Source organism: Trachurus trachurus (assembly GCF_905171665.1).
Source record: "Trachurus trachurus genome assembly, chromosome: 18".
Classification (NCBI taxonomy): Eukaryota; Metazoa; Chordata; class Actinopteri; order Carangiformes; family Carangidae; genus Trachurus; species Trachurus trachurus.
In genome coordinates, this window is record NC_139909.1 from 28,848,382 (window position 1) to 28,861,504 (window position 13,123).

The 13,123-nt window shown below is 41.1% G+C and overlaps 1 protein-coding gene across 1 annotated transcript in view; it reads left to right on the top strand.

Moving 5' to 3' along the window:
- Positions 1-3,833, top strand: part of LOC311002080 (adhesion G protein-coupled receptor L3) — a 224,850-nt gene extending 221,017 nt beyond the window's left edge. Inside the window, exon 27 of the mRNA XM_083993299.1 lies at positions 1,147-3,833. Coding sequence (XP_083849425.1) covers positions 1,147-2,096 — 950 coding nt within the window. The 3' untranslated portion in view covers positions 2,097-3,833. The remainder of the gene's footprint in view (positions 1-1,146) is intronic.
- The last annotated feature ends 9,290 nt before the right edge of the window (positions 3,834-13,123 follow it).

Consider the following 13,123-nt stretch of genomic DNA (forward strand, 5'->3'; position numbering starts at 1 on the left):
TTGCTGTTTCTTGAAGGCACATATCCATTGGCTCATTTGGTATCACAATCAAATCCAATTACAGCCAACATTCAGACTCACCTCAACATTTCATAAGGCACCTCAATATGAATCGATCTACATTTTATTCAGCAAATACTGAACAGCTGTGCCTTTTGTTCATTCACTTTTTAAAATTAATTATAATACATTTATTTCTACCGTTCACTTTGATCGAGCTGGCGCAGCCCCTTCGAAGGTCTCAGAAATACGTCTTGTCAAATTTTCAAGAGGTCAGACTGTGGGCTTGACACTTTTAACAAGCTGGCTGGCCTTGTCTGAGGTAGTTTGAACTATCATCAGAAATATCCTTTGATCTTGATAGCCCGGACTTCAAATTGATCAAGTATGAAATCTACATTACATGTTCATGCAACGGGGAGAACAGAAAGTCTCCTTTTCCTCCAGGGTGGTTTGATTTTGAAATAGTTGGAAATGATGGTTCACAAGGATAAAACGTATAAATAAATGTTTTCTATCCTCCAAGTATTTCACTGTGAAATTTGAATGCTCATATGGGACAATATGGCCGGGGTCCAAATTTACAGCCGGTGCTGTGGTTTGTGTTTACTTTGTGAAGTGTGAAATGCATGGCTATGTTTTTTTTGTTTTGTCATTGCTTGCTTAGTGCGTAAGTGTTGTGTTTTTGTTCCGTGCTTGAGCTTTGTGTTGTTGTGTGTCACACATATATCAGTGTTTTCACCACTCGCCATTGACTTATCAGTGAAATTTATTGAAAAGTGAAATGTGGTCATAGAAATTGTCTTTCATAATAAGGTAAGTTTGTATGACGCTCATTTGCGGTGTATAGGCTTTTAATGTAAATGCAGTGCTTTATGTCTTATCTAATCCCAGTCCTGTACAGTCCTTATTTCCACAGAGTGCACTTTATAGAATTGTGGGTGACATAAAGTGCTGAGAGTGCTTGAGGGTCAGGACATATTCCTGAATATATGGGCTACAGTATGTGATGGATGTAAATTGTGTTTGTAAAAAAAAAAAAAAAAGGCTGACATTTAGCTGTGGCAATTACATCCCATCAGATTTCACCCTTCTCATTCGCCCACTCTACCTCCCCCCAATCCCAACCCATGTTTGTCATTCCAGAGGGAATCCTGAACAATGCCCGGGATACAAGTGTCATGGATACTCTACCACTGAATGGTAACCATGGCAACAGCTACAGCATTGCTAGCGCCGAGTATATGAGTGACTGTGTCCAGATCATTGACCGGGGCTATAACCACAAGGAGACCACCCTGGAGAAGAAGATCCTGAAAGAGCTCACCTCCAATTATATCCCCTCCTACCTCAACAATTCCCACGAGCGCTCAACCGAGCAGAACCGCAACCTCATGAACAAGCTGGTCAACAATGTTAGCAACGGCGGCAAGGACAGCGGCTATGGGATGGGCTTGGGAGTGGGGATGGGCATGAACGTGGCGCTGGGCCTGGATGACCACTCCACCTTCGGTCCGCACCACGACGAAGGCCTGGGGCTGGAGTTGATCCGCGAGGAGTCCAACGCCCCGCTATTGCCTCAAAGACCGCCCCCCTCCCTACAGGCTGTGGACAACCTCCACAGCCACCTCCACCAGTCGGTGCCGCCCCCCCTCCCCCTGCCCCACCACCCCTTCTCCTCCGCCACCACCACCTCCTCGTCCCGGCGGAGGATCCCCCAGGAGAACAGCGAAAGCTTCTTCCCCTTACTCACCAACGAGCACACCGAAGACGAGGGCTCGTCGCCCACCCACAACCACCAGAGAGACTCCCTCTACACCAGCATGCCCATGCTGCCCGGCCTGCCTGACGTGTCTGCAGAATCCGCCGACGGCTCCAAGGACGGCGGGGACACCAGGAGCCCGGAGGCCAGCTCGGACGACGTTTACTACAAGAGCATGCCCAACTTGGGCTCGCGCAACCACCTGCATCAGCTGCATTCCTACTACCAGCTAGGGCGGGGCAGCAGCGACGGCTTCATCGTACCCCCAAACAAAGAGGATCTATCTCCAGAAGAGCCCCCTCAGGAGCCCTCGCACCTGGTCACCAGCCTATAGGCCCAGACAACCCCCCAACTAGTGTCCCTCCTATTACCGTAGTCTTCTCTCCCCCCCGTGTCCTCTTGTTCCATCAGTCGTTGGCAGTGGTAGCCTTTCTTTTTATTCTGTGTTCCGAAGACTGAGGCGGAGCAAAGGACTATTCTCTCGCTGTGACTGACCACGGCCAGGATAATAATTGTATGGGGGCCTAATCTGTGACTATATTTGGTTAGATATTGCGGGAATCTGTTGATGTTGTGTTTCCCTCCTCAAACCCCTGTGTGGTTTGGCGTGTTTTGTCTCGGTGTGAAAAGAGACAATTGCTCACACAGGATTTTTAGGTCTCTGAGATATAGCCTGACAGTCGAAAAGGAACTGCACAGCCCCAGCGCGATACAAGTCTAAACAATAGACTTCACCGGAATAAATGAGAAATTAAAAAAAAAAAGGACTATTTTATTATACTTCTGTATCTATATTGACTTTTTGAAAGATTTTCTTCCTCTTTGGTGAGTTGCAGCACATTTTGTTTGCTGAAGTGTCCCTTCAATGAAAAAAAAGAGAAAAAAAACAAACAAAAAAAATACACAAACATTTTGAACAATTACCATGAAGGATTGATCGTATGCTTTCAAGCATAGCTGTTCTTTTTTTCTTTCATTTTACTGTAATAACAGTTGTTAAAAAGAGGGAGAAAAAACTAATAAGAGAATTATCAGATATTTCTATGTAATTGTACAGATAACTAGCTTTGCACATAATAGTATGCTTTTTTGTTCCGAGCAAACCCTTTGTCTCTGTAAATGTAGTGGTTAGGAGCAATTTTGTTCTGTTGTGCTGGCCTTTCTGGGTTTCTGGTACCAGTCTGTCAGTCTGATTTCATTTTGGGTTTTTTTTTTCCTCTTTTATAACTTTCCAAGAAATGACCATCTAAATAGAAACAAAATAACACAAAAAATATCACAACACTTATCGTGCAGGCATTTTTGTGTAAATTATCACCTATGTTCTTCGGTCTGTTCTCCGTTTCTGTTTGATTTCCTGTTTTATTTCCTTTTTTCCCTCTTTATTTTTTACTGTGTAGATAGCAGAGCTCTGATTCACAGATCGTCAAGGAGGCAGAGTCAGTCCAGTTAATTATGGGGTGTCCCTCAGAAAAGTTCATAGTGCATTCTGCATCTCTATTGGCATTCAGAAAAATGCTTGTGCTTCTCAGAAGAGAAGGAATTGAACATTGACAAGCACTAGGCACTTGTACAAAAAAGAAATATGGCTGTTTTACTTATTAAAGAAAGTGCTTTTGGAGTGAGAAAAACTGGAAGTGTTTTCTTTTTCTTCCTTGTGGAGAAAAAAATATTTATTTATTTGTTCAAATAAACAGTAATAAAATGGAGAATGGGAGTAACTTTTAGTGGCACAGATATTTTTTATTATTGGCTATGACTATGGCTTCATATTTATTCCTTTTTGTATCGGTTTCCAAGGTGAATGACCTCATAACTAATATTTGTTGTAACAGTGAAACTTGTTTGCCAACAAATAAATTACTGATTAAGATTTATCGCTTAGCTATGACAAAAGTTCTGCTGATTTGTCTTGGAACACTTTTATATGGAGTACAGGGAGGGACCTCCAAATGATGGAAATGATCAATTCCTTTTTTTAATTACCAGTTAATACCCCTCATTAGCCCACTGTCCATTTCAGTGCCAAATAAATTTTGCCCAGCAACAGTGGATGTGCTCTGTATGCTCTGGTCTGCTTTACACTAGAAGCAGTGATTTCATAAGCTGTAATAAATATTTCAATATCATTGCTTGTGTAACCAATGCATTCTTTATGGATACTGTACAGTATGTTTAACGTGACTATGATCGGCTGTGCAGGGCAACAAAGTCAACGGGATCATTCCTCCTGGCAGAAGACATGAACACAGGTAAGTGTTGTTTATCCTACGGTAACTTTTCGGTCGCTTTCACACAATCACATTTTATTGTTTCATGGTGTTGAGGCTAAAACACACTGTGGTGATGGTCACGATCAGATATTCAGAAGCCTATATGTTCTTCAGCATTAATGCAGAACATTGGTTGTTGGACTTTAAAGGATTTGTGAGTTTTTCAGTCACTCCTTGGCTAACATGAGGAGCAACATCAGCAATGGATGTTTAATTAGCCCAGCACTCTTCGCATCAAACTGTACACCTTTACTTGCTAAAAGCTTCTCCAGCATTGGAAAGCAATGTCATTGTCGACTCATACACCATCTCATATACCGATCTCAGCTTTTCCTTCCTGAATTCCCCACGCTGACCAGCTCTTTAGCACTGTCTGCCTTGAAGATGCATTGCTTGGTTTTACACTACTCACAAAAAGTTAGAGGTATTCGACTTTTGGGTGAAAGTTAATGCTACAGTGACACCATATCATTAAAGTCGGACATTTAAGTAGAAGTATGGAATGATAATATATCATCTTAAACAATTCATTACATCAGAAGCTAACATCAGCAGTGGGTATACCACAACAAAAAACGTCTCAATAACATGTAGCCAATGGACGTCCACTTCTCTGCCTCTCCATTGTTTTCCAGCTTTACTAAGCAGTCATTCTGAGTCATAACCAGCACTCAACAAAAGCCAGACATACTTAGGGACTAGCCAGTGAATGTAGTGCCCCCAATTAAGTCTCAGATTCTCAAATAAAGTAACAAAGTTAACACTGAAGCTGACCAGAAACATTACACTAAATGAATGCTAATGTTGCTTTGAAAATTGACTTCATAATGTCTATAATGTAAAATAAAAACACAACTGTAGACAATACACATCAGAACATGAAAGTGAAGCATGTAATTGTATGACAACAAAGGAATCATATTGCTATAGACATTTGTATAAACCTTTCAGGGTACAATTTTACTGTACAGCAAAGTCCATTCCTTTCATTTATCCATTGACGTTAATTCAGGGTTATTGTATTCCAGTTAATGATTGTGTTTTTGTTGAAATCAAGAGCTTCTCGACTAAAAGAAGGAAACAGAAAGACATTAAAACAATCCCCGGCTAATCAGCATTTAGTCTCCAACTTGTTAGCAAACCCGCAAACTAACATTTCCAGCTGACATTGAGCAACATGAGCATCCCATTGGAGTTGTTCCTACCCACTCGATGAATGTTAAATCAATATTTGCTTGCCTAGACAACCAACTGCTGAGAAAAATATCAGGGTCTTTGGCTATGTAAACGTTCAACTTTCGTCTTTAGTCAGTCGTTTATTTTGCCCCTGCTGCTCAACGGACAAATTAAATGATTAACAGCAGAGTTTTCTAAAGCCAACATTTCAACCACTGGCAGATAAGGGACTAAACTGAAAATGTGAACTAAGTGAATGATACTGCACTTAAATATTATGTCACTACAGCAGTAAACCAAGTTTACAAGGCTCTTTATACACTAGTGTTCTATGTAGTAGACATCCCCACTGGACCCATATACAGCATATGCATTGAAATAGACCAAGTTCTTGCCTGTATCTTATTATAGCATGCATTTGAAGTGTGCTGTAGAATGAACTAGGAAAAAAAGACCAGCCTATTTGCACAGAGCTGGTTCTGTGATGGGGAGCTGAGTCATTGTGAACAATTGCCAGAGATGTGAGACTCCCTGTTATCACAGCCGGGATCCTGCGTCAGAAAGATGTAGGAGGAGGGGGGGTCCAGAACTCCGGACCTCCAGTCCTCCTCTCTGGCCATATGCTTAAGCATGGATCTTCACTTAGAGATATGACTCGGGTGGACAGAAAGTGCTCTGGCTGTCACCGCTGCATCACTTTGACTGGCATTTGCAAACCCGGGCGAGTTCATGAAATGTGCTGAAGATGTGACTCTGGTCCCCTCTCCACTTTCTTAATGAGTTGTTACGCAAGCCCATGAGCCACCCTGGGCCCCCTAACGCTGCCCACAAACATGCTTGCGTGGCACAAAATGCCACTGGGAATAAGAGGCACTGCAGCTCACTTCCCATTGACCTGGGTTACTTATAATGCGAGACACAGACACACATTAAAATGATACAGATTGAAGTCAGTGTATACTATTTGTATTTTTTCAAAGCCAAACTGTATCTTTTATCCACACTCTTTTTCAGAATTTCTGAATGGCATATGTGCGATGTATTGATTTTTCTGGCTAAGCTAAGCCATCACATTTTAGATTGAAATCTTTAACTGCGAAAGGTTTTCTGCTTACCTCTCGAACAACAAAGTAACTCTTGACATATGCTCACAGTTTTTAAAGTAGAGCACCGTGAAGCTCCCAAAGAAGTAATCAATGAACTATAATAGTGCTAGAATTTTTTATTTATTTCATTTTTAAAGCTGTCGCACTCTTTGAAGATCCTAGAACATACATACAACCTTATGTTTATGTCTATATCTGAGTATTTATCTGACAGGTTATCACACTGTAAGGGATTAAAAACATTTGACAAACTACATATTTTAAGCCCCTGATGAAGTTGTCAGTGGCGAGCTGTTTGATTGGACAGTGCAGACGATGGGAGATATCCTTGTGGTTGACAGTGAAGGGTGATGTCCACTTTCCACACATCCCTCCTCTAACACTTAAGTCTCCCAACACCTCCTATCTCCTAATCCAGGACTGATTTATTTCATATGATCTTTAAGTTCATCTGTCTCTGCTGAGAGTGTTACTACACAACGGATTTAATCTCCTCTGTGAGTCTACACGCTATTTTCTTGTCTTATGTGGTGACTGTACATCCAATTACAGAAGAAAGATCTGTTAAACAGTTCCAGTCAGAAGAGGAAACTAGAGTAAAGACACTACGGGTGTGCTGATGAGGACAACTGTCCATTTGTGAGCTGCCTGTCCGAGGCCACTGCATTGGAAATTGTCTCTCTGTTGTCTCTCTGATCCTGAGCAGTGGTGCGTGCCCATGGATGTGCGGCGTGCGTGAGGACATGTGTCCTCATGTATGGACACGTGTGAGAATGAGGGCACAAGGCAACAAGAGCACCTGTGTGCCATCATGTGAACAACAATGTATGAGTAGCTCAAATGTGAAATATAGAATAGCACATTCCATATCTGGCCCCCCTGGTGAAAAATCAATGGCCGAATGGCTGGCAGAATTCCAAATGAAAGGTGAATCAATGTCATCTCCAGCTCTGTGTATTGGGACAGCTTGACAGCCTTAGCACATAAAAGAAAAACCCTCTCTGGCTTTCTAGTCAAGATAACATTGATTTAAGGTGGGGGTGGGTGGGTTGGGGGTTGTCAATGTTTGCCACTTCGCCTCCCAAAGTGCTCAAGACTTTGGGCTGTGGTTGTACTTGAGATATTAAAAGTTGGTCAGCAATGCAACTTATGTAATGTTGAAACTAAGACATCGATGAAACCTTATAATGTTTATCAAATAGACAAATATCACCGGCACTAATTTCAGTGTAAAGACTTGACCACTGTCAGTCAGATCAGATCAAATACACCCACACTGCCATGAGGTTGTGATTATTAAAACATAACGAACAGCGACAGATGTTTGTTTTTTCTCAGATTTGATAATGACTGCTACTCTAGTCTTTAAAACTATTTGTTACAGCTTATTCAACATGAGCATAGTATCTTACATTTCCTTAACTCTATTACAACTGTTAAAGTGCAGCAAATACTAAATCTATCAGCACAAGTTTGGTGACTCCATAGCCGTAGCATTGCTTTCAACCTAAGCCAAGATGTAATAACTGAGACATGAGATGTTTTCAGTTAAAGCTGTTGCATTGTTAGTAATAAGAGGGAACTATGGGCAGAAACTTGTGCCACCAGAAATTGAATTTGAATCATTTATATTTGAATTTGAATTGCAAAACTTGAATAATTTAATTGAAAAATGTAATTTGAATCACATAATTTGAAATTGTATTGTTTAATTTGAATCATTGCATTGAAAAACTGTATCTGAATAGTATAATTTGAAATTGAAATCCAATGAAATTTGATCCTCACTGAAAATCCAACTCTCTCACAATTCAAATTCAGTTTTCAAAATTCAGATTCAATTTATTGTGACAGACATCCGGGTAGTTAAAGGATGAAGGAAGAGCAATCGAGCTCAGATATACAGGACTCCTCTCGCCTGTGTATCTGAGCTCGTAGAGAGAGTGTAGCTGTTCTCAACTGGTTCAACTCTGGTGCCTCCACAGAAATCAGAGCCACGCTCCTCATACAGGAGCTGCTCCTGTCTTTGCTGCTGCGGCGACAGTTGCCCATAGGGAACAGCCTTTTGTTTCCTGTGAGTTGATTATGTTGTTAGCTCGGGATAACAAAGCTCATTTTGTCCATATTGTCATTTTTAGGTTTGGTACACATTAATATGTGGCCCTAATGCCACCATTACTTTAAGAAAGGGTGGTTTTTATGGGATGTTTAGTCTAAATCTAGCCAGCGAGTTCTGACATTTGGAGAAGTTCAGCTCTGCTGCTCCAGTTCGTCGGCTCCAAAAATGTCAAGTAAACTAAGCTGAACGAACAGCTGTTTTACTGGGTTAGTTCTCAGTGTTTGGCTGCAGAGGAAATGCAGTGGGAAAATGGGACCAGAGCACGGAACAATGGGGTCGGCTGTGGGTCAGGAGGTACAAGAGGTCATCCATGAATTAGAAAGTGGGTGGTTTGATCCCCAGCTCCTCCAGGCTCTATGTCCAAGTGTCCTTGGGCAAGACCCTGACACATTACTCCTGATGGCTGTACCACCGGTGTTTGTGTGTACTGTGTGTGTGGTATTGTCAAGCACTGAGTGTTGAGAAAGACACAAGTAATATATAACCATAGAAATTAAGACATTTTTTTGTTAGGTAGTCTGTTCCCATAAGCAGATTCAGATCTAACAGTATCCAAAAGATGTTAGTTGTGTTACAGTAAGTCTAAATGTTACCTCATCAAAGCTTGTTAAAATCTTAATTCAAAATAAGAGTCTTACAGTAGGGACAATGTCATCAGCTAGCAGGAAACAGACATGAGTTTTAACCTCAGTGCAGTTATAAACTCCACAGCTTGTGTTCAGTTGACTGGCATTTCAGCATTGGCAGCTGGTTATCAGCACTTTGACATTTGAGTTTTCAGAACAACACAAGACAAATAACAGTTGTCTTAAAAAAAAAAAAAAAGGTTCTCACATCAACTGTGGCCAAATTGCAGGTGCTTTCTGTCAAAACAACTGTAAGATGATTGTTTGGCGCTGCAGGAGACTCCACCAGGCAAACACTCAGTGTAAAGGAGCAGGTGAATGTAGTGTTGTTAAGGCTTCAACCAGCAATTATGTCCAATTCTTTCTTTTTATGACCAAGTTTGGTCTGTTACATGTCACAGGATAGATGAAAATTGCTCATTGCAATTTTCCAGACAGTGTGCAGACATCTTTTTTTTTTTTTTACATTAAAAAAACATAGAGAAGCTGGGGTAACGTGATTTTTTTTTTAGAAGTGTTTGCAATGTTGATTTAGTCAGTTAAAGATGTCCAAGGTAGCAAAATCAAACTTCTGGTCCAACATATCTCGGCCCAAGTCTGGCTCATATACTGTAGTTCCACATCTGGGCAGAGTCAGTAAAGGAGTATGATAGCTGGAGGTTTTCTGTGTGTGTGCCAGAATAGGTCCAAATGTTGAGGTAGCATCTTACAGTCGTGCTGCAAACAGGCCAGATTCTCAGGCTCACAGAAACATCATCGTTAAATCTTCCCCTCCTGCCTCTCTCTCCGTATCTCACACTCGGAGCCGGTTACTCTCGTCACTTTTGGTCACTCGTAAATACACCTCATCATGTCCTAGCGCGACCTTGTTTTATGACAGAACTGGATAAGCAGCAGAAAACCCTGTGCACCTTCAATGGCTGACAGTATCCCAACAATTACTCTACAGGGAGCGGCAAACAGGCCTCTCATGCCACGGGCAAACAGGTTACGTGACATTCACTAGAATCCTCTGTGAGTTCATTTGGGAGGTAATTTTCAGTGTGAGGGGCCACGAGAGAAGGAGCATCGTAGCCAGGAAACTGGTAATGGCCACCCAGGGAATTTTTGTGTGTTACTGCAGGTCATAGAGCGGAGTGTGTTATACATAACCAGCAGGACTGTGCAGCATGATGTACAGCAGTTCACTTGATACTTTTTTCTTTAGTTTTTTTGGTGTGAAGGCTCAGAGGTCACTACAGCTGTGGTCCTGTTTACTTGTTTACAGTCTTGACATTAGCTGACATGTTGCAGCGTGCTGAAGAACTGGATTGGATTGTGTTTTAACTTCAATACTAATAATAAGAGTTGTAATTTTTTTTTAAAAGAGATGGATTAATTTCCTGTCAGTTCGAAAGTAATTGAATCAACCACGCTTATGTATTTATTTTGTTTACATATTAACCATGTCAGTTAATTAATTGATCAGATGATTGATAGGTAATTAAGCAACTATTCTAATAATCTAATACATTTTAAATATGAGCATTTAAAACTTTTCTTGTCATGTTTGGATGTCAAATTAATCATGTTGTAATAAATTTTCCCGGGGCAGTGGGAAATAAAAGCAGACATGGCGTAAAACAAATGATTATCAATTAAAAAACTGAATAAGCGTTAGCTGCAGCGATACTTAAAGAAAAGTAAAGTAATATATCATCACACGTCTTCTACAGTTCCCCACATTTTGTGTCGCACTCTCAAAGTGTATCAGTGCATTGTAGTGGAACACAAAGGTCCTTTTCGGTGGGTCAGCGATAAAAATTTTGTTGTTGCAAGGTTGTGACAACCATAATGACACTGTAATTATCCTCTCACACACCTCTAGATGAATGATAAAAAAACGCGGCGATAAAGGTAAAATAGTTCTGTCTCGGAGCCAGATGGCAGGCGGTGATGATGTCTGGCTCGCAGTCAAGGTGGACGGCAGACGGGGCCAGTATTCTGACAAGCCAATAGATTCCATACTCGCCGCTGCCCCCCCTCCTCCATCCACCCCACCTCTATGGCCAATCAACAAAGATAATCTTTTGAATTAAGAGAAAAAATCCAGGGTGAACACTTTGATGAGATAAGTACCCTTTGTCAGTGCAGGCAATGGTATTTTAATTAAATATATGAACACATGGTCCTGCCCCAGATGCTCAAGTCTAAACAAAGATAGCATCATCTAATCAAAGCCAGGCCCAGAGTGTTTCAAGGGCAGAATTATTTTCTATTAGGACCCCTCTCCTCAGGGATTGAGCCAATTTTCTTTATTATGATAGAATCAGCATATTGTAGATTGAATCTGGAGATAGTGTCACGGCAGGGTTGGTGCGCCGGTCCCAGATGCACCACCCGCATCTTAAATCCTCCAAACATACTGATTGTGTCTTTTCTTCTTCTTCTTCTTCGTATGTCCAAACTGCAGTAATTTCTCTTTTCCCTTTTGATTACTGTTACAGAAAACCAAAGAATTAAGTGGTACAGTGTTTTGATATTTAGTCCACGAGATCACAGTGTGTGGTTCACATTATCTCACTGATCCGTTAATCTCTTGACCTTGCTTGATTATGATCGGTTTCCTTCAAAATATGCCATCGAGAGCCAAGATAAGGCCGTCTGCTGCGGAGGGCTTCTGTTTCAACATGCTAATCAAAGGCTTGGGAACATTGTGAAGGCAGAAATCAGCTCTATACGCAGCCCCTGCTAAGATAATAAAAAATATTTTCATCTGGATTCTCTGTGGATACTGTTGATTGGACACTACAGCGATCCAGCAATTTTAATGAGATCTCCTAAAGGGATGCTCTCACTAATGTGTACACATCTGCTTTCATCACAGGGGTTGGGTATGGCTGGATGCTAATACCAACATCGGATTTTTATCACGGATGCTAGGATGCACTGGTACACAGTTAGATATAAATGATGGAGCTGTAAAGTGCCGTGTTTTCTAATTGGGTCGCTGAGCAGCCCAGTTGAGTCTGGATTTCCTGGAGGAGCAGAGACACCCTCAGGAAACCAAGGGCTGCAGAAAATCTGCCAAAGTAGAAACCTTTGGATTGTGAAATAAAAAGTTTTGATTTGAATCTGTGCAGCAATGTTACAGTAGTTTGTCATAGGAATGGGTAAACAGGGATGTTCATTAAGGGGTGATTATATTTTATTGTTGAAAAAGCTAACACAGTGGAAGAATGACAAATTAGATTTGTTAGTGTCTGAGGCTTGAAGTAGTTTGAAGGAGTTTGATTTCAGGTTTTTGAACAAAGCCCTCAAACCTCTAATTGCCTGTTTGTCCTTGTGCATTCTTAATTGTCTTAATTTCAACGAGTGGCTCTGTGAAACAAGATGGTGAGTCAGACTGCTCTGAATTCAATCATTGTTGCTTGTTTACACTGCCACAATATTTTTCATCATAAAGTTCAGACCTTCTCAGGAACTATAGCAACTACATCCAAATGTTTGAAATGCAGAGATACAGTACAGAGATCTGTGCGTCTAGGAAAAACATTTAGTCACAGGTTAGCCTCTCGAATTTTAATACGAATAGAAGCTGTTTCTCTTTTTCATAAACAGCTAGTAGTTGTAATTAAATAAAATCCGCTTAATGTAGCAAACATGGCTAGCTTCTCTTCAGACCAATTATTTAACCAAGGTCTAATCTTAAATTGCATCCTTGGCTTTTGTCTTTTGAGAATAATTAGAATGATGTAATTAAATCAGTTCAGTTTGGACTGGGTTTTTGGGACGAGGCCATGTAGTCTGATACAAAGGGGGGAAGCGCATCTGAAGTATTTGTAATCACATTACAGCGTCTGAGGGCGAGGCACAGAGGAAAAGCTGTGAGGGTTAGGAGAAGGTTTAACCCTTTAAAAAGAGCATGGCGTAAGAAGGTCTTCACCTGCCAGTATACTGATGTTTCTATCAAGTTACATATTAATGGATTGTGTGTAGGTTTGATAGGCTTTGGAGAGACAAAGGATGAAGTGAGTTGGACAGTGGGCCGTTGGGTGGGGTGGGTGGGACAGAGGGTCACA